The sequence below is a fragment of the Zalophus californianus genome, chromosome 5, assembly GCF_009762305.2.
Source record: "Zalophus californianus isolate mZalCal1 chromosome 5, mZalCal1.pri.v2, whole genome shotgun sequence".
NCBI classification, from domain to species: Eukaryota; Metazoa; Chordata; class Mammalia; order Carnivora; family Otariidae; genus Zalophus; species Zalophus californianus.
In genome coordinates, this window is record NC_045599.1 from 126,942,390 (window position 1) to 126,964,178 (window position 21,789).

General features: G+C 38.1%; 2 protein-coding genes across 2 annotated transcripts; one reads left to right on the forward strand and one right to left on the reverse strand.

The window, feature by feature from the left end:
* Nucleotides 1-3,057: 3,057 nt before the first annotated feature.
* Nucleotides 3,058-11,927, reverse strand: BRIX1 (biogenesis of ribosomes BRX1). The gene is made up of 10 exons (XM_027604767.2): nucleotides 11,647-11,927; nucleotides 8,589-8,700; nucleotides 7,323-7,366; nucleotides 5,805-5,875; nucleotides 5,479-5,528; nucleotides 5,324-5,397; nucleotides 5,111-5,161; nucleotides 4,873-4,974; nucleotides 3,708-3,836; nucleotides 3,058-3,466 (listed from the first exon to the last, which is right to left on the reverse strand). The coding sequence occupies exons 1-10, from the start codon at nucleotides 11,803-11,805 to the stop codon at nucleotides 3,197-3,199; spliced, it is 1,062 nt and encodes a 353-aa protein (XP_027460568.1). The 5' UTR covers nucleotides 11,806-11,927; the 3' UTR covers nucleotides 3,058-3,196.
* A 38-nt stretch (nucleotides 11,928-11,965) lies between these two features.
* On the forward strand, nucleotides 11,966-20,476 carry RAD1 (RAD1 checkpoint DNA exonuclease). The gene is made up of 6 exons (XM_027604768.1): nucleotides 11,966-12,122; nucleotides 12,595-12,859; nucleotides 13,702-13,810; nucleotides 15,360-15,618; nucleotides 17,499-17,597; nucleotides 17,922-20,476. Exons 2-6 carry the CDS (start codon nucleotides 12,665-12,667, stop codon nucleotides 18,103-18,105), a joined length of 846 nt encoding a protein of 281 aa, XP_027460569.1. The 5' UTR covers nucleotides 11,966-12,122; nucleotides 12,595-12,664; the 3' UTR covers nucleotides 18,106-20,476.
* Nucleotides 20,477-21,789: the final 1,313 nt, after the last annotated feature.

A 21,789-nucleotide genomic window follows, 5' to 3' on the forward strand; every position in this document is an offset into this window, starting at 1 on the left:
CAATTCTCTTAAGCTGCCACTTATCGAGATCTCTAATACTGTTCATCCTGACCATTTTTGCAATGAAGTAACAGTAAATATGATGCCTTAAACTGGAACAATTTGAGAGAGCATCAACACATTTTAAAATAACATACCAAATGTTTTACCACCGATACGGATAAAATTGTGCTGACCCATCCATCCAGCACTGTTTAACCCTAACTTTCTGGCTTCTAATCCTACATTTCCTAGATTGTTAAGAATGCAGTTAAGGGATAGTATTTAACCAGTTTTTGTTGATCCAACCGATACACTGTTATTACGGGATGGAAGATCCCTACAACTGTTCCAATTTGATAAGGTGTCAAAATAGTATCCTAATTGTCATTAAAATATATTGGTTTAATATACACACCAGTATATTTCACTGTAATGTGAAATGTTTACATATGTCAGTTGTCAGGTGTAGGTTTTGTCAACCGTGTGTAAAGAGAAGGGTTGGCTCTGTTGCTAACGTCTATTGTACAAGGCGGTCCCTTGCTTCCCTAATATCCTGCCCGCTGCACAATCAAAACCAACCAACCCTAAACCTCATCAAGTTTCTCCACACACCACTGTTCAACCAACCCATACTTGAAATTCATACACCTGCCTCTTTTTCAAAGAAGGAAGATACTATCCCAACTCAGTTTGTAAATTGGCAATGGAGAGGGATTGAGATGTTTGAATACAGGTGAAAATGGAAACTTCCCCATTTGAGAATGGGACTGGGGGTAGGGGATAAAAAGTGACAAAGAATAGAACTTTTTTCTTTCTCCAACTACATCTGGTTTTGCTTACAACCTGAGTCACTTGCCTTTTTCCTCCTGAGAGAAGAGAGAACTGTTTCTGCCTGTAACATTGTACAGAAATATAAAGACAATTACACTGGATATAAATTTCAAAGGATTAGCTTTATTAAACAAGTTGACTTCTAAATGAACATGAACTTGAAAGATGAATTCTCATTCAAATGAGGTACCCATATAAATGATCGTGAAAGGGAAGTAATTTGGGACAGGAAAATACGTAGAAACCTATAATCAAAACTTAAAGAAATTCCACTAAAACTCTACAACACACACCTCAGAAAATGTTCAAAGTTTGGGTCTTCACTCAACTTGTTGAGCCAGTTTATTTTATAACCTGTAATTAGCTTCTTGGGATGTGGGTGTTTAGATACAAATCCTGAATATAGCTTTTCATCCCAGGCTATATTCAATTGCTTAATAAATAAGCTTTTTCTCCCCCTGCACTTAACCAGAATTGGCCTTCATTACACACACCCAAGTATTTAAAGTGACTCTCTGGGGGCGCCTGGGTGGCTCAGTCGTTAAGCGTCTGCCTTGGGCTCAGGTCATGATCCCAGGGTCCTGGGATGGAGCCCCACGTCGGGCTCCTTGCTCAGCGGGGAGCCTGCTTCTCCCTCTCCCACTCCCCCTTGTGTTTCCTCTCGCTCTCTCTCCGTCAAATAAATAAAATCTTAAAAAAAAAAAGTGAATCTCTGAACTGAATTACCTGCTTAATATAGATTTCAAGATAAGTAGCCTGATTTAGACTATTTCAAAATCATATGGCCTAATTGTACATTCAAGACCTTTCTTTGAAAAAAATCAAAAAATGAAATATGAAAACTGATTGTTCTGCCTACAGATTCAAAATAAAGAACAAAATTAAAATACAAGTGAGGAACTAGGAAAGATGTCTAGAATGACCCTGCCATAGAAGACCTCTTACAAATTTGTAAAAGATGACCACCACACAAAAACAAGATTAGTCACAAAGGAAAAACCATTACCTACCCAAAAAGGGGTATTCTTTTTTTAACTTACCAAACTGACAAAAAATTATTTCAGTGTTGTCAAGGGTACAAGTAAATAAATGAACACTGACCTCTGGGGAAGTACAGTATTTAGGGGAACAATCAAAATTTCTTAATGTTCACATCTTTTGACTGAATTCCACTTATAGGAAACCACAAGGCTGGTATAAATTTGTCAAGAAGTGTTTGCCATAAGCACCCATACCTGAAATACTATCCCATAATAAGGGACAGATTGTACAGCTATAGTACAGAGTGGAATACTATGCAATTATTAGTCATGTTGTATAATAAAGACACGGGGAAGTGATTAGTATGAAATAAGTGGGTCACAAAACACCAGATGCATGATCCAATCCTATTGTTATATGTGCATATGTAACCATCTCTCTCTTAAGCAGCCACCTACCGGTCCACGGCCACTAGCACCCAGAATCTTGTATTTCCTTCCTACTAACTGACCTCCAGGAGGGTAAGCCCCATGCTCTTCACCTCAGTTCTTTCATCAGGGGAAAAACTCAAATGTTCCAGTGCCCTCCAACTACTATTCCATATTTCTTCCTTTTACTTTTAAATTATCAAGTAATTTATACCCACTGCTTCTAAATTAAACTTGTAATCTACAAATACTTTCAACACATGTATTAAGTCATTTGATTCTCAAAACCTATTATTGTACTTCTTTTTAAAAAAAGAGAGCGAGAGCACACGCCCACAAGGCGGCTGGGCAGAGACAGAAGCAGACTCCCCACTGAGCAGGGAGCCCAATGATGCAGGCCTAGATGCAGGACGCTGGGATCATGACCTGAGCCGAAGGCAGACACACCGAGCTACTCGGGCGCCCTACTGTACTTTCTTGAGGTGAGAAAACAAGATCAAGGATTGGCTTTTCCAGGGCCTCATTCATTGGTGACTCGGGGACTCCAACCTCAGTAAGATGCTTTTTTTTTCTACCAGTCTATCTGCACTTTACCATCTGAAACTAAGCTCTCAAAGTGCCTAATTCATTGTCTTACAAGTAATAATGACCCAATAAAAGTGCTTGAATTTCAGCTTTCCTAAACCCAAAATTTTAATCCAAGAAAACAGGCCTAAACCTGAAGTGTGCTCAACTTTTAGTAACACCAAACAAGCTTTGAAAAAAAAAAAACAGAAATTAACTGATTAGTTCTAAATATCTCTGACGGTGATATTTAGACAAACATACACACCACAGTAGCCACAAATTTTAATTTGATTTTTGTCTTAAATGCCACACTAATGAGATATAACATAGTCCTGGATAATAAAAAGTATTTACACACTGAATACAAAATAAATATAAAATTACTGAAAGGTTAGTTATCCATTGATTCATTTTGCATTCCCACTGTGCCTCTTCTGTTTCATTTTTCTTTGCCTTTTGTAAATCCTTTTCTTTCTTGCTTTCAAATCAACTTTCGGCTCTGGTTTTACCCACTGTATTTCTATCGGCTTTTCCTCAGCTGGTGTAACAAAAACATCTGCAGTGGGATCATGTGGAAGAATAGTCTTTGGTTCTTTCTTTTTCATTTTCTGTGCATCCTTCACTTGTTGTTTCTCTTTGTATTTTGCAGCTGTGATGGATCTTATGATACGCCGATGCTAAAAACAAAAAAATATCAGATGCTTTCAAAATAAAAACATACTACATATGGTGAGGACATTCACTCATGAGTCCTATTTTCCCTTCACTTTTGTCATTAAAAAAAAGTAGTTATTTGCAAGACTGTATGCAGCAAAAAAACAAATTTAGTTTCATAGTTAACAGAAATTGCTTGACAGAATCATTTTGGCCAGAGAGTTCTGGGCATCCAGGGACCACTGAACAACAAAAATAGCTTACCATGTTTGGAGACTGGTAGTGAGGATTTTCATATAAAGTTGGTCCTCCAAAACTTCCCTGGAAAATCTTTATGAGATTTAAGACAAAGCGAGGTCCTACTTCTACAAGAGCAGCATCTTCTTCTATGATCTTCAATAAAAGGAAACATTTCATTTTGGTTTGGATATACTATTCCTCAAAGTTACACTGGCTATAACCTCTTTACAAATATGCCTAAAACAAGTGAGAACCAATTAAATTAAGGTGGAATGTATTTTCTGAAATATATTGCTAGTTATGGATAATTGTCATGGGAAAATATTAACTTTTTTTCAGGGTATTCTTTCAAAATTGAGTAATTTCAATTTGGTCCTTATCTTGCTTCTCACTGTGCACATATTCTTGAAAAACTGTGGTTAAATCAATTTTAAAAACTGCTACCACTGTAACAGAATGTATTAAAGCACCCTGTGGAGAACACTTTTAAAATTTAAGTCAACACCTAAATTGTATTTTGACATCTAATTCAAATTAGATTAAAAGGTATATAAAAGGATGCATGGCCAAATTTATTTTTGAATGGCTCCTGATTGTGGAATTAAGAGGCAACTTCTGAACTACAAATACTAACACAACACTGTTGGTTCAGGTATGTCTGCCCTCAGAGGCTAAGGGGCTATGTTTAACTCACACTGCAAGGTACCCAACAACCCTTGCAGGAAAGAGCCCAGATTACTTCAAATGCTGTTCTTTCCATCTCTCTACCTTTCTGACTCCTTATCCTGCCAAACTCCTGCTTCAAGATTTCCAGAATCACCTCTCCTCCTAAATGAGTCACTGTATGACTCATCTCACAGTTCTCATTGAATGCATTCTACAGGGATCATGTTTTTCTAAGGCTTAACGACCTCCACCCCCAGATTCTAACCTCTTTAGAGAGAAACTTGTATCTTACTGAATACATAGTTGCATGTTAGCAAACCCTTACACCACACCAACTGATAGCCGTGGAAAAAAGTAAGAAGAGAAGTAGGTAAAGTATGAGACAGTAGTTAACTGCTACAAGTCCGTGGGGGCAAAAAGCTATTTAAAACAAAAGGACTTATTACCTGCATCTTCTACAAATGCTATATGCTATATATCCTACTTCATTTCAAAATGTAATTAAAAATTAATTAAAGCTAACCTGAAAGTTCCGAAACCATATCCTATTATCCAAAATGGTGAAAGTAAACACATGGTCCACAAATGGTTGGCTTTTGGGATGATATCGTGGTGTACTAAAGATCTAGTTTAAAAAAAAAAAAAATGTTAATTTCTTATTCTAGCGCATATCATGTATGTTTTAGATAGCTAAATTAACAAAAGTCTAAAGGGGACACTCATTTATATTACCAAAAATACTTTCTAGAAAAGATATTTACCTGAATTAAGAGTTCTTTTAACAAAGCATAATGTGGTAATTCATCAAAAGCCTATAAAAATAAAGTGAATATAACATTTACAACAGCAGTGTTTTGTTTAAAATTGTGGGTTTTTTGAAATTTTAACTAAATTGAATTACACAACTACATCCACTAAAAAACAACCATGCAGACTAAGAAAATTAGACCTCATACACTAAATGAGAAACTTACAGGGTCAAAAGACAAAAGGGGCCGAGAACCTTTCAAACAGTTTCCAGTCATCTTTAGTTCAGCTAGGGTATGGACTAGAAAAAATATAACAAAAGTAGTCATAACTTTGGCACAATTATTTTGTCTTAAAAAAATCTTAAACTGAGTCAACTTACTGTTCTGAACGAGGAATTTAGCAGATGGCCCATGAGGTGAATTTGAAAGCCTGAAAAATATGAATTTTCCAACTAATTAGAATTTAGAATGTAGTAAATTCTTACTACCTCACAGTTTAAAAGACACCATACCGTGTGTTTGTAACATCCACATATTTAATTTTCTCTAAAGGTTTCAACTTTTGTGAAATCAAATGAATTTGCTTCATTCCCCGGCCCCGTCTTTTTACATAAAAGACTGAAAGAAGTCTATAACCTAAGAGATATAAATAATAAGTCCATTTACAAGAACAGTTCCACCTAAATCCTACTTAATACATTCTTACCACATATAGAGATCCTGTTTTTTCTTAGCTTCAAAATAGATACATTTATTGCAGTTTTTCATTTCACAAACCTAAACAGAGCGAAGTATAGAAAAATGAAGTAGATAATAAAAATGAGAACCAAAGCAAGCAATATCTAGATTCCTCCAAAAATAGTTAAGCAGGTTAATAGGCTACCAAGGTCTAAATCTAGGTAAATTCACAAAAAGAAACATTTAAACTTCCCCTTAGGTATTCTAAGGTAAACAAGATACTCTGGCCTCTGTTCTGCTTACTGGGAACCTCTATCTTCCTAACATACTCCCACGTTCAACCTACAAAAAGTAAAAGATACCCGAGGGATAAAGCACACTACAATTAGCCTCATCAATCTTAGGAAAATACAGTCCTTCAAGAACCAACTACATCCATTATAATGGTTATTTTTATTTTTAACTCTTTAGCGTTTTGATTTTAAGCTCAGGAAATTTAAGATTTTTCTTCATCTGTACTACCATTTCTGTGATTTCCATTTTGTGAAATCACTAAGGGACTGGTGAAAGGCAGAAGTATAGAAAACTACTTCAACATCTTGAAGGTTTATATTACTATAATATTCATAAACTATCTAATATAGTACTCATCAACTCTCAACTACTTGAGACTTTAAACCTAACAACTTAAAAAAACTCAGGTCCAATGCTTTTGTTTCCTATTGGTCTTAGAACAAACAACAATACTTAACAACACTAAGATGGTTGTTTTCTAGTCAAGCCTCAACTACTGGAAACTGCTAACTGGTTTTTTCTTTCACCTATCTTCACTTGAAATTCTACTTGTTCATGGACTGAATCCCCCATCAAAATGTAAGCCCCACTGGATGACAGGGCAGCTGTTCTGTTAAACAGTTTCCACAGCACTAGAATAAGGCCATTTATAACAGAGGTTCAAAAATCCATGCTAAATGAATAAAAGAAGCCTTTCTATTAGCGAAAGAAAATGAACTTAAAACACGATTCCTCTTTTTTTAAGTTGGCTTTAAAATATAAGTTCAGTATCTTCAACGATACTTTGAAAATTAACCTACTACTAATCTGTAGTATCTTAAGAGCAATTACCATGTGTATCACCTTTAATACTGGCAAAATACTTTCTAAGATGTGTGGTTTTAAAAATATTTAATGGACTTTTTATTTATTTTGTACATGTTGATAGTTTTTTAATAAGTACCCATTATAAATTTAGCACTGTATTGTACATAATGAGAAAAGGAGAGAGATAATCCTTGTCTTCCAGAAATTTCAATATGTTTGGTAAGATAAGACAAATATAAGAATGATCAAAAAGTAATATCTACTGAATCACGGAACTGTGAGAACAGACAGTATATAAAAATTTATAAGGCAGGTTACTGAAGTTAAGAAAATTTGTCTCAGTTACCTTTTACAATTTAAAAGTCACTGACTAATTGACTTACTGTTTAAATGAACTATCTTTAATGTTCCAAAATATTTTACTTGAATTACTATCTAAAATTACCTCATTAATGACAAATAACTTGTCCTTACGATCCATTTTTGTATCTATAAAAAGAAAAAAAAGAAAGTAAAAGATTTCAAAGCTACTTCAAACAAATCACACATGCTTTCTAAAAAAGTATTTTAAGTGTTTTTACAATCTTCAGTTTAAAAGAGATTTTATTTTCAAATTAGACCTAAACACACATGACCTCTTTAAAAAATCTTGTTCATTTTTTCTAAAAATGACTGATTAGAAAACAGTCCTCAAGAATCATAAATTATGATCTAAGCAGTGTTTCTAGTCAACTTTACATATTCCACAAGTCCCTTTCAAACATGGAAACAGTCTCACACACTGAACTATGTTCTAGGATTGCAGTTTAAGGAACACTCACCGAAGAAACTAAAATTTGAACCAAAGAAAGTTGCTTTGAATTCTGAATCATAGTTGTCAAGGAAATGGATTGAAAAAAATTGTTTCAGATTATCACAGAAAAAAAAATTAGGTCTCTTATTAGTTTCAGACATATAAAGATACTAACAGCGGACCCCAGTTTGAGAAACAGTGGTCTAAGGAACAAAGTTATTACCTAGAATTAAAGCCAAAAGCATCTTCCAACACAGGCACAAAAACAGCTGTATGATGGTACTGTCACAGTTCTAAACTTAAAACTTCACTTGCCTGCAAGATACACCATTGCTAAAAAGAGTATCTTGGCATTTAGAAGTAGGCTGAGCCCTAAATTAAAGGTGCTTCAAATCCCACTCTGGTCCATTAACTTTCTAATAAGAACAGGTTTTTTTTGTTTGCAAAAAGACAAAGATAGTAGGGCACCTAGGTAGCTCAGTGGGGTTAAGTGTCTGACTCTCAATCTCAGCTCAGGTTTTGATCTTGGGGCAGTGAGTTCAAGCCCTACGTTGGACTCCACGCTGGGTGTGGAGCCAACTTAAAAAAAAAAAATGCAGATAGCAATACATGGCAGTCCTCAATTATTTAGAAGGACAAACCAGCTCGTGACCTCTGAGAGCATTACAATGAAGGCATTCCTGGACCTTCAAGAAATGTTTTGATAATAGGATATCTAAGAAAGTGAAGAGAATATTTAATGAATTTTGTAAAGAATTTCTAACAAAATATTAATTGGAAAAATCTTGTCACTGTTCTGAGGCAAAAGAGTTCTTTACCTGATAAGGCTGAACAAATGACAAGGTTAAACGACTTAAAGTGAGAATATACAGATAAGTTTATAAATAAGAACTTTTAAAGTATATGACATAAAGGCACCTGCTTTAGAATGAGGCATCAACATTCTCAAGTCTTGCATTAAATGTCTTGTTCTGAAATTTATTCCTCTGGAAGAAAAGATGAGAATCCGTTCTTTATTCTTCCACTTGCCCTAAAGAAAAAGAAAATGTTAAGATTTTTAAATCTCATACTGAACGTAACTTGTTTTTTTTTTTAAAGATAGTTTTAAAAGTATCTCTTTTTTAACTACTCCACCAACCTCTAATGTATTGAAACTACATCTTTAATTCTGCCTCTCTCCCATGTATGTAATTCAGGGAATTGAGATGTTTCACTATACATAGAATCTTTCCACCCCTGAATTCAGAACTAACTCCTCAGTCAATATTCCTTTCACAAGAACACTTTAATATTAATTTAATATTTACTAGGTTCCTACCAGGAGTCAGGCACTGTTCTTATGTGGGAAGATAGTCAACAAGCAAGCAAATCAATAAAGACATGAAGGCAAGAACAGCATGAAACCCTTATTTAGATGCTTTGCCATTTCTATTCTGTATGACAGATAACCATAACCATACCTGTCATATAGGATAGAAATGGCAAAGCATCATGGCATGTGATGATGCAAAAAAGGGAACTTAAAAAGTCCCCATTTTATCTTAATAGACAAAATTTAGATCCCCTATCCAAAAAAGCAAGCTAAGATAGCCCTTAGTTCTAATAAAATAACACAGCCAATGGAAAAGTTAACTTCATGTATGTAAGGTAAGTAGAGACACAATAATATTCATAAAAAGCTTCCACGTAGCAGGCCAAACAATCCTGACAATCTCTCAGTAGTATTCACTGACCATAGCTGGCTCCCAGAAATGCTTTCCTTCGCTTTCTCCATTTTTGGTTTTTCTTCTTCCATCTCTCCAATTCCTCCTCCTGACTCCAAAGTGTCTTTCCTAGCCCTCTTTTGGTTTCTGTTCTCTCCAGGACAGAGTTCTCATAATCATTCCATAGCTTCAGTTGTCAAATCTATAGAAAGGAAGGAACTCTCTCCACTCCTAATAAACCAAGTATTTGACTTAATACCTCAAATTCAACTCTAGAAAACTAAACCTTAAATAAAGTTTCCTGTTAAATGATGCAACCATCATTTCCATCCCCCAGGCTTTGAATCATCTATTTGCCCTATTCTCCTATATCATAAGCACTACTAAATGCTGTCAATTTCCCTTTCAAAACAAGAAGATAGCAAGAGGGGAAGAATGAAGGGGGGGAAATTGGAGGGGGAGATGAACCATGAGAGACGATGGACTCTGAAAAACAAACTGAGGGTTCTAGAGGGGAGGGGCGTGGGAGGATGGGTTAGCCTGGTGATGGGCACTAAAGAGGGCACGTTCTGCATGGAGCGCACTGGGTGTTACACGCAAACAATGAATCATGGAACACTACATCAAAAACTAATGATGTAATGTATGGTGATAATAATAAATACATAAATAATACAGTACAGTAAAAAAAAAAAACCCAACTCTTAAATGTCTCTTAATCCCTTCCCATTCCAAGTACCCACGTTCAGATCCTTATCATCTCAAATCTCCTAAATGGCTAGCCTTCCCAGACAGGGGTTTCTCTAATAGGTTTGGCCGACTAGCACCAGCTTACTCTTTTTAAAGCACTGTTTCAATCACATCCTTAACCTCCCAGGATTTTCTAAACAAACTCCCAATACAACATAGCTTTAACGCTGGATTCTAAAATACATTTCTATTTTTACCTCACTATTGCCCTAAATCAACCCTACCTTTTAGCTAATCTGGCTCCATTTTCATTTCTCCTCCACATCAATGCCTCTGATCATTTTTTCTTCTTTGCCCTTGTATTGTTCCCTTGCATTTTTGACTACTGAGATTGTGCCCTTACTTTGAGATCCAGCTCAAGGGCTGATCCCTTACCTGACTGTCCTAGGGTAAAAGTAACCTCTACGACTCCTGTACTTCCACAGAATTTCTCATAATACGACTCAGGTCATAGATACTATCATATTTCCTTCCAGGTTAAGGGAAGAGTGGGAGCACTAACATTTATTGAAAATCCTCTAGACGTCCAGCTTATTCTTCATAAAAAGTAAATCACATTTTCTTCTTCTTAATTTGCAGATGACAAAAGAGCTGAAAATGTGGACATTAATTATCTATAGGGCTAGAATTTAAACTCATCTTTCATCCCTCAGAGCTAACTCCTTTCCCAGTGCTTGCCACCATAGATGGTCATTTATCACCTACTACCTGCTAAAGTACTATGCTAAGGGCCAGAAAAGTAGAAATAGAATCAAAACAGAAATAAATCAAAGACCATCTTTGTCTCCAAAGTATTCGACCTAGCTTACGGAATGGAAGTTAAGCCCAACAACTTGTGTTCACCTTCTCTTGAATACAAACCATGAACTTACATGAGTTAAGTTTCCTTCTAAACTCCCAACACTTCAGAAAGAAAGTCACATTCTAGTTTAGCAATCCCAAAGCCAGAGGAAACCTAACTTCCTACAGTGCCTGACCTATATATAACAAGTCTGAATACAAGAAGAGTTCATTCTATCTAGTCTAGCTTTCATCATCCCTTAAGAGTTAAACACCTGATCAGACAGGTCAAAGTCATTATCCCAAGGGCAGCAACTTTTTAAAGAACTGCCTAACAAGCTTCAGGATCCCTGACTGAGAGGAGCTATGGCGGAATAGGGGGACTAGCAACCTCTGGAAGATTTATACTCAATAGCGAGAAATAACTTTAAGGAAAAGTAATAACACCCCCAAGGGCGGGAAATGCAGTAATTAGAAGACACAACACTGGGACTGAGTACCCTAAAGGTTGCTTCCCTGTGAACCGTTCCGAAGCCCGCCCGCTTCCTCGGCCGCCGCCTCCAGGAGACGGCCACGTGCATGAGAGCTAGCTGTAAGCGCGGCCTCTGACCGGGAGGAGAGGCTGAGACCGAGCTCCGGTAACAGACAGGCAACTTCGAAATTAGCAAAGCTTTCATCAGGGAGGTGGCCCCACGGAAGGCGTGTAGAGCCGCAGGTGTAACCTGGATGAAAGCCCTCTCTACCTTGCAAACGGGGCCTGGGATACGGTCTCTCTCTTCTTCCTCCGCCTCTTCTGCCATGTCGCGCAGCTTAGCTGGCTGCTTGGCGTCTTTCTCGTTCCTTTTTGGTTTTTTCGCCTGAACGGCCAAGCCTCCACGCCGCTTCCTCTTGGCCGCCGCCATCTTGACTGACCGCCTTCGCTCTCGGCTTTCCTTCCGGCTCTGCCGCTCGCTCTCCTTTCCGATCTCTATGGTACCGAGCACTCGGCTCTGCAGTCCCCCGGCTCGATGGTACCTTTTTCCGGTTTCTGGTGACTCACGCGCGGCTCTCTAGGCCGCCTCTATCTCTGCGGTGACGGTGGCCGAGGTGGCTGGCTGGCTGGTCTGAAAAGAGCGGCGGGAGCGGCTGCATTTCCTCCCCAGTTACCCGGGAGGCGCCGCCCGGCTTCTTCGGTGACCTGGCTGCGAAGGGCTCTCTGGCGTCGGATCCCGCGGGAAAGGTAAGTTTTCCGCGCCCCGGATCCTAGGGCCAGTAAATAGATGCCGCCTCTCGACGGTTGGCGAATAGGGTTGTGTGGGACTCGAGGATCTTCCGAGGAATGGGGGCCCGCCCTCCATCGCCTATTCTGTTAGGGTTAAGGTTGGGGGCGCCGGACAGCGCAAACCCGACTCTGCGGGGACAAGTAGTTCCAGTTTGGGGGTGCTGGCCCTCCGTGGAACTACCGTGTTGCCCGTTTTCATTGTTCACAACTTTTCCTGTGTTACTAGCCTGTTACTAAAGACGAGGAAGTCGTAGCTTAGAGTGAAGAGTAATTTCCCCGCAAAGTTACATAGCGTTGAAGTGGCAGAAATGGGGTGCAACCCCTGTCCGGTGGAGTTCGATGCCCAGGCGTCTTTCACTCGCCTCAGCGCAAGTTGACATCGCGGGCCTTGCCAGCATTGATCCGGAGTTTTATTGTCGAATCTCATCAGGTGTTTCGTGATCCTCGGCAGCCAGTGTTGGCACCGGGAGCATCCCTTGGGACCAAATGTGCAGTGGACGATGCCCCTCCTAACCCCACAGATCCAAGACGAGAATGACTACAGCTTAGTGGCCAGCCTTGACAACGTTAGGAATCTCTCCACTATCTTGAAGGCTATTCATTTCCGAGAACACGCTACGTGTTTCGCTACTAAAAATGGAATCAAGGTTACAGTGGAAAATGCAAAGTGTGTGCAAGCAAATGCTTTTATTCAGGTATGGAAATAGGCGTCTTTTAAGTGATTTGCCAACAGTCCCGCAGTTGGCAAGTGGCTGAGTTGGGATGAGAACCCAAACATTGTTTCCCCAGAGTATATGCTCTTGGCCAATACTTCTCTTTTCCCTTTTATTGGTTATAATCTGTCATTACAAAGTAATATATGTATGGTTCAGATAGGATTTCAGACTTAATCCAACTTTTTTTTAAAGATTATTTATTTGACAGAGCACAAGCAGGGGGAACGGCAGGCAGAGGGAGGAGGAGCAGGCTCCCCGCTGAGCAGGGAGCCCGATGCCATGGGGGGCTCAATCCCAGGACCCTGGGATCATGACCTGAGCCGAAGGCAGACGCTTATCCGACAGCCACCCAGGCGCCCCTAATCCAACATTTTTTTGAACACCAAAGTGCACAGTGTGACTTCAGGTATAGAGGGATCGATAAGACATGGTTCCTGTCCTCAAAAGAAATTGAAAACTAGTATCACTCATGCATTATCAAATTGTTTGGCTATTTTCCAAATGACTTAGCCCTGCGGATGGGCAAAAAATGAACAAGGGAAAGTCATGTGGGCGATAGTTTAGATGAAGAAGCTAGATGAAAGACCTTTCATAAAGTTTTGCATGGTACTGAAATCAGTTAGACCTTTAAATACTGAGTAGTAGTATTCTAATGGTAATAGTTGAAAAAGCTTAAGATGTTTTGATTGGTAATCAGAAATTATTTTCATGGGGTTAGCACAATATTGTTATTTTTAAAACATATAAAGTGAAATCTAGAACCTTGTATGTGAGTTTTCATTAATATATATATACATTTTCATGTTTACTTTTTTTCACAGGCTGGAATATTTCAAGAGTTTATTGTTCAGGAAGAGTCTGTTACTTTTCGAATAAATTTAACTATCCTTTTAGACTGTTTATCTATTTTTGGATCAAGTCCTATGCCAGGTGAGCCATTTTATTATTATTGACACAAAAGCATTATACAGATGGTCAGAAAAATACAGGAAAAGTTATTAGAAGTAAGAAACGTATCTTGGAAATTGCAAATTCATTTTTCACTGGTCACAATCATGAATTCTAACTTTTCACATTAATAGAAAGTGTACTGTGGTTCTTTCCGTATTTGCTAAAGTATTTATATTAATCATTTTTTAATTTACAGAGTTTTGGGGATTTTAAATTTGAACTGGCCAAGAGAAGACTTTGAATATGTGTTAACTTCAACATTGCAAAATATGTATCAAATGCTTCCTTTCCCTAATCTGTTCAGAATTACAGTTTAGTGGCCAAGAAAAACAGAAACCAATTCTCCTCACACCTAGTTTACTGTGTTCAAAATGTGCTTGCTTTTATTTCTTTAAGTCCTGTTTATAAATTGTCTATTTCCTGAAATGTTTAATTTTAAAATACATGTTTTATTTTTTTAGGAATAGTGAATTCAGTTGCTATGGATATAAAACTACAAGGAATCCCCTGAAGAATGATTTTATTTCACAGGAATCTAGAGATTAGCTAGGGAAAGTTCAGTTGTGGTTCTTTAGAAAATATATTTTAATTTTGTACTGACAATTCCATTATTATACATTTTCCTAATGCAGCATTCCCTAGCTGGTTTTTCATAAAAGCATCTGCCTTCCCCCCTTCCTCACTGTGGCTCTCCATCCAATAAGAGAAAGCAGATAGAATGTCCAGTCATATTCCTCCTCCTCTCTAGTGGTTTGTAGTGTTAAAACCCACACCACCATTAACCGCCCTCTCTTTTCTCCCAATTTGATCTTAAAGTTTGAGGAAATGTAAATAATATCTCCCAATGGGAAAGGTTGGAAGGATCCTTATCACAGCGAATACACTGACATTATCATACAGACAGTATCAAAGCAGTCCACTGTTGCACACACTGCACCTTTGAGAAAGGGCATAGCTCATTCTGCAGTAATTGTTACTTGCAGCATTAGTCCACGTAGATTCTCCATCCTGAAAATTGTAGATATATAAAATCAGCTATTTCTGAGGTGTTCTTGGCAGGCTGGAAAATGATTTCAAAAAGTTAAATTTTGTTCTCATTGCCAGTTTTATTAGTTACTGTTTGAATTGTCTACGTGTAACTGTCATCAGAGAAAATATCCCTTTTTATAAAGAGATGCATACATATGTGTTAGAAATTGGGCAGGGCGCCTGGGTGGCTCAGTTGGTTAAGCGACTGCCTTCGGCTCAGGTCATGATCCTGGAGTCCCGGGATTGAGTCCCGCATCGGGCTTCCTGCTCAGCAGGGAGTCTGCTTCTTCCCTCTGACCCTCTTCCCTCTCGTGCTTTCTATCTCTCATTCTCTTTCTCTCTCAAATAAATAAATGAAATCTTTAAAAAAAAAATAAAAAATAAAAAAAAAAGAAATTGGGCAGAATAAAATAGTCTTCAGGAATTTAAGTATCATTTAAGGAGAGGCGGAACCTGCATTATAAAGCTAAGCCCAACATGTGATTTATTTCCATTGCAGGGACTTTAACTGCACTTCGGATGTGTTACCAAGGTTATGGTTACCCTTTGATGCTATTTCTGGAAGAAGGAGGAGTGGTGACAGTCTGTAAAATCAATACTCAGGAGCCAGAGGAGACTCTGGATTTTGATTTCTGCAGCACCAACGTTATCAATAAAATTATTCTGCAGTCAGAGGGGCTCCGTGAAGCATTTTCCGAATTGGATATGACGAGTGAGGTGCTACAGATCACCATGTCTCCCGACAAGCCTTATTTCAGGTACTTGAACTCAGGGCAATTATAATTAATACTGTAATCTACTCTATCTCCCTGCTTACCCATTTGCTTAGGATGCAGAACTTTTATTATCCAGGTTCCTAGAATTTTCAGATCTTTAGAGAGCCTTTACTCTTATTTCATACTTTCATAGATTGGGAAACGTATGGTCCAGGAAGATGAACTCAGTATTTAAAGCTTCATAGTTAGGTAATGTTGGTTTGTAGGTGAATAGCCCTGTTTACTTTATAAACTGGTGGTCTTTTCATTGTACTACTTACTGGTATAGCTCAAGTTACATCACAAGGAAAATTGGGGCTTAAACTTTTGGCAAAGGTGTTTATATTGTATGGTATCTCTTCTTTCCTTGCAAGTTAGTATAGGATGCAAAAGGAAACAGACGTTTTCTCTACATCGTTCATTCACAAAGTATCTATTAGTCACCTACTGTGTGCATATCTACCTTTTTAAGCACTTTGGAAAGGAATGGGTTAAAGTCAAGGTGAAGAGAAAAATATGTGAAACAGCCTCAAAGGAACAGAATTGCGTGCCACTAAGTACCAAAATAATTCAGAGACGCTTAGAGAACAGCACCTGAGTACTTAGGGGGGTTGATCGAGGCAAGCTTCCTAAGGGAGGGGAATTTTCAGCAGGAATACAATGTCAAAAACTCTCAAGCTGCTCCTGACGTTTTGAACCAACAAATTATAAAATTTTCAGGATTAGAGTCAATTTGGAGAGAGGATTTAAATACATCAGAATATTAAGTAAAGGAGCTAAAAATACATAACAAATGAGAGGTATGTTGTTCTTTTTTACATCTACCCTAGAAGAACTGCAGGCCCTTATCATGACATGGAGCAGTTAAAAATTTGGCTCAAGATTAGTTAAAATATTAGCCAAAATGGAAATTCTACCTAAGTATTGATAAGAATTAAAATCTGGGCACTTAAACAGTGTATTTCAGAAGATCCCCACCTAAGTGATGTCTCTCAGCATAGGTAACTAGATAGATTATGGTATCTTTCATCTCCAGTATGGGAAATGATTTGGTGGTGGGGAACTAGGAGTTGAAATTTTTTTCCAGATGTGTTAAATTTGAGGTGCCTCTGACACTAGGGAGTAGTTGGACATACGGAGTTCAGGACATCAGTCTAGAATGGAAATTTAGATTTTGGAGTCGTCATAATGGCTGGGTATGGACGAGATGGCTCAGAGAGAAAGAGCTTACGTTAGAGGAGAGAAAAGGTGGAACCTGAGGAAGACCAGCACCTAGGTCTTCTATCACTCTGCTCACACAGTAGTTACCAATGTGGTAACCCCATAGCAAATGATCCATAAATTCTTGCAGATAAAACAAACATATAAACATTTACAAATTGCTGAACACACAAACTGCTGACACTGCCAAGCAAGGGAAACCATGAAACCGCCTAAAGAGCAGTCTAAGATACAGAATAGCCAGAATTCCGGGGTGTGGCGGTGAGGATGGGGCTCAGGACCCCGGGATTGCTGATGAGTTTGATCAGGGTCTTCCATCATTCCTCAAACTCTCCTTTTATATGATTTCTGATTTAAGGATGAGGAAAGGTGAGTATCAGAGTAGAATTAAGGTAATGAAATTGAGGCAAACACCCCTGGATTTTGATGGATTCATGATGGATTTTTTATTAGTTTATTAGTTGCTAGATCTTCTGAACTCCCACAGCATCCTGCGGGAATCTTTGTTACTGTAATTGGTATAGTGTATTGTCAGCATTTGTTTATATATGTGTTTCATTCACCAGAATGAGCTTCTTAAGGAAGTGTCTTCTTTACTGAGATCCTAATGTGACTTATTGTTGGACCAGTGAATAAATGAATTGCTCATTTTTTTACTGTAGGTTATCTACTTTTGGGAATGCGGGAAGCTCCCACCTTGATTATCCCAAAGATTCTGATTTGATGGAATCATTTCATTGTAACCAGACCCAGGTGAACAGGTCAGTTCTTAAAATATTGGTGATGAAGGTGAGGTCGAATATCACATATCTATTAAATAAATGTAAAACTTTCGATCTGTTGCTAAAGGTATAACATCCTAAAGATATAAATAGCGGGGTGCTGGGTGTACTTGGGGATTTGGGGTTGTGATAGTGAATGAAATTTTATAAATGAAAAATATTAGCATATTGGACAAGTATTTGATTTTATCCTTATATTTGTTACTTGGTAGTTTCTGACTAATTTTTGTCCTTTACTTGGAGTTATGAGCACTGCTTCAAATGTGTCCAAATAACAACTGCTTCTTATTTACTTCTCTACAGATACAAGATTTCCTTACTGAAACCCTCTACAAAGGCCTTAGTCCTGTCTTGTAAGGTATCTATTCGAACAGATAACCGAGGATTCCTCTCATTACAGTATATGATTAGAAATGAAGATGGACAGATATGTTTTGTGGAATATTACTGCTGCCCTGACGAGGAAGTTCCTGAATCAGAGTCTTAAGTAGGACCTTCCCTGTGATTTCTACCTGAACATTCATGATAGGTCACATCCTCATTCTGGGTATAGTATCTCCAGGAGACTGGGTTTTCTAAAGGGAAGAAGCATGGAGGAGACGCGAACAAGGTCCATGTACCCTAATAGTTGCTGTATATTTTGTAAGTAAATGTTTTCATATAGTCATGGATTACCCACTACTGGACTATCCTTCGGTTCTGTTTTTTGAACTCATTATGAGCCAAGATGAATAATCTATTTAAGTCAGACATTTCAAGGGTCTAAAAATTTAAAGTTTGATGAATCCATACCTGAAATGTTCTTTTATTTACTATTAGAAAGAGCAGCTGCATATGGGCGTTGCTTATTAGTTTGAATTCCGAAGAATATATCTTAACAGTGGTTCTCCAAGTGTGGCATCTAGACCAACAGCATCACCATTACCTGGAAACTTGTCAGAAACTCTGGAGGTGGGCCAGTAATCTGTAGCTTAAGAAAACTTTCCCCCAGGAAATTCTGATGCATGCTAATGTTGGAGAACCACTGTTTTGAAGGATACTTTTTTGTTTTAATAGCGCTTAATTGCACTGAAGTGATTGCTTTTACATGTGATTTCTTCCCAAATGTTCTGAAGTTTGGGCTTTGCCAAACAAGTCTGAGTAATTACATGATTTATTTTTAAAGTATACATTTTAAAGAAATCTATGAACAAGGTATATAAAAGAGTCTTCAGAGCTGAGTTACAGGATTTCTTCTTGTTCTCTGCAACTGTTCAGTGCAGTTAAGTACTGTAGTAAGTACTTATTAGATACCTTCTGTTTGCCTATAAGAGTTTCTCATCCAAACCAAGATGTAGAAAACCAGTTATTAAGTGATTTTGCACTTTCTTGGGTAGTTTTCCATCAATTTTTATGGCATGTAGATGTTTAATAAAATGAAATACTAAAATTATCTGGCTTGTTTTCTAGTAGAAAAAAATATGTAACTAAAATAAAGGTCCTGTACCGTGTGATACAGCTCAGAGTTGGGCAGGTGCCATTGGCCTTTGTGGGTGGGACAGTTCTTCATGGGGAAAAAAACTCATCCCATTGCAGGATTCATTTAGCCTCCTTGGCTCCTACCCACTGACGCCAATGCTTGTGACCTGTGACCCCCACCCCCCGCTACTCATGGCTAAAAACCATTCATAGTATTCATCAAAAACATTCATCAAAGTGGTATATTTGGAATGCCTTACCTTAAAATAGGCCACATGGCATGAGAGGAGATTGGTTTGGAGAGTAGTTCAGCAAAGCACTTCAGGGAAACACTCCCCAGAACAGCTGTGGGCTCTGCTTGCCGGGTCATGGACAATTCTGGGTATCTAGCTCAGAGTGACTCCCTGATAACTACTGAGACCCCCAAGTCATCTCAGGATGCCGGCTGGCACAAAAAGAGTTAGAGTTTTGTAAAGTATAGTGTATGTTCAAGAAGGAAATGAATGAATCTACTAAATGTTGTATAAACTTTTTTTAGATAAACATCAAAAACAACAAATATAAAACATAATTATGAAAACATTTAATCAGTCAATTTCAAGGACTATAATTTTCCTTTAAAATAGGGCAGTTATTTTTGGGTTTTGTTCATTGGTATGTCCTGTACCTAGAACAATGCCTATTATGTAACACATTCAATAAATACTTGTTAGATGAAAGAACCTCCATTTCAGATTATCTTTTAGCATCTTATTAGTCACTATAATTCCAATTATTTAGCTCTGAATTGATTTTGGTCTAATGTATTTTTTGAAAGTTAGACCTGTGAAGGATTTAAAATACATATATATATACATATATATATGTATATATATAGGTTTAATAGGGAAAAATTGACTTTTTGCACATTTAAGACCATTTTAGTTGCACATATCTTTAGCTATTTAGAATTCGTAAGCTAATGGATGTAATTCTTTCTCCATCACCCTAACAGGAAGCTACTGATTTAACACAGAATTTCTTATTTAGTGTGTTCTCTTGGACCTAGGAATTTACTAGTTTAACTTTGTTCAAATTCCTATGACAGTCCGCTAGGGGGAGTGTTTTCTCAGGCCAACCAGGACGCACTGGTGACTACAAATTTGAGTGTCACACACAGAAAAATAGAATCTTATTTTTCAGACCTTTAGTTTTTTGCCTTTTTGAAGTTTATCTCATTTTCTTATTAAATTTTGCTTACTACAGGAATGGGTAGTTAATCTTTTTCTCCATTTTTAATGTTTTTCCCTGTTTGATGATGGTGTGTTTCCACCTGGAATTGATGAAATGATTCAAAATCAAAATAAAATGATTTTTAAAACTCTGCTTTTCTAATAAAAATAAATCTCATAACACAATCACTTTTATGAGGAGCCACCAAGTTTCTATGGTGTATCAAGTAGTGCTGGTAAGAATTTGTTACAGTTGCTGAAAGGGCAGCGTGTAGCATTCTTAACAGTTCAGGCTGGGGAATTTTTTGGAACAGTGTACTCCCTTCTTCTGTTCCCTGTCTTCACACTGACTTCCCCTTGTCCCCACCCAAAACAAAATCTCCTGGGTCCTGAGGAATTGGAGAGATAGTCTGGTTTTTCTCTCCTAATTCTGGCGTAGGTACTATTTGCACCCACAGGTCGGGTTACGCGCACAGCCCATGCAGATGGCAGCTGTCACGTGGGTCTCCCGCTCCAGGAGTGACAGTGCCCCATCAGAAATGCCGTAGGCCGCTGTTCCACGGGCTTGTGCTATCCGTATCGCAGTCCCCACCAGAGATTTCCATAATGAGTAGAGTAAATGTTTAAAGTAGGTTTTACTTTTGAAATTAATAGCTTTTTGATCAATCTAATAGATGATAGTAGTGGCTCTCCTTGGCAAAACGAGAGGTATTCAGGCTGTGTGAAATGATTAAATTCCTTCAGAGTAGTTCCCCATGCTTGCATGGAAAACACACGAGAGTCTAGTGAGGCTTGTAGCCTGTACATTTAGGCTTGGTGCTTGAGGCTTGACCCCTATAGGGTCTCGCTTCCTGCCATTTTGTCCAAGGATTTCTGGTTGCTTTTTGCTCACTGGATTAGGACAGTCTCACCTCTGGAATATTGTCAAGTTTGCCTTACGTAGGCCTTTTGTGGAAACTGGTGGGTGAGCTACCAAAACAGAAGTGGGGCTTCCCTGACCTAAAGGAACAGGTTGCATAAACTGTTTGCATGCTTGCTGATAAATGTTTATTAAAATCTGGGCTTGATTTTTTTTTTTCCTTTTCTGATTTGGCACAGAGATTGTAGGAAAATAGCTAACCCTCATCCACTTCAAAAATTTCAGTGCCTGTTAGCTATTTTTTTCTTTTTTTATTATTATGTTAATCACCATACATTACATCATTAGTTTTTGATGTAGGGTTCCATGATTCATTGTTTGCGTATAACACCCAGGGCTCCATGCCGATCGTGCCCTCTTCAATACCCATCACCAGGCTAACCCATCCCCCCACCTCCCTCCCCTCTAGAACCCTCAGTTTGTTTCTCAGAGTCCATAGTCTCTCATGGTTCGTCTCCCCCTCCGATTCCCCCCCTTCATTCTTCCCCTCCTGCTATCTTCTTTTTTTTTTTTTAACATATAATGTATTATTTGTTTCAGAGGTACAGGTCTGTGATTCAACAACTTACATAATTCACAGCGC

Bases quoted from the DNA above. Each gene is read 5' to 3' on its own strand.
- BRIX1 (XM_027604767.2), bottom strand. From the start codon at position 11,805: ATGGCGGCGGCCAAGAGGAAGCGGCGTGGAGGCTTGGCCGTTCAGGCG. The intron at 8,701-11,646 runs GTAGAGAGGGCT...CTTTTTCTTTAG, and splicing joins TCCCAGGCCCCGTTTGCAAG to GGCAAGTGGAAGAATAAAGA. The intron at 5,529-5,804 runs GTAAGAATGTAT...CATATTTTTCAG, and splicing joins AAACAGGATCTCTATATGTG to GCTTTCAAATTCACCTCATG.
- RAD1 (XM_027604768.1), top strand. From the start codon at position 12,665: ATGCCCCTCCTAACCCCACAGATCCAAGACGAGAATGACTACAGCTTA. The intron at 15,619-17,498 runs GTACTTGAACTC...TTTTTACTGTAG, and splicing joins CCCGACAAGCCTTATTTCAG to GTTATCTACTTTTGGGAATG. The intron at 17,598-17,921 runs GTCAGTTCTTAA...ACTTCTCTACAG, and splicing joins AACCAGACCCAGGTGAACAG to ATACAAGATTTCCTTACTGA.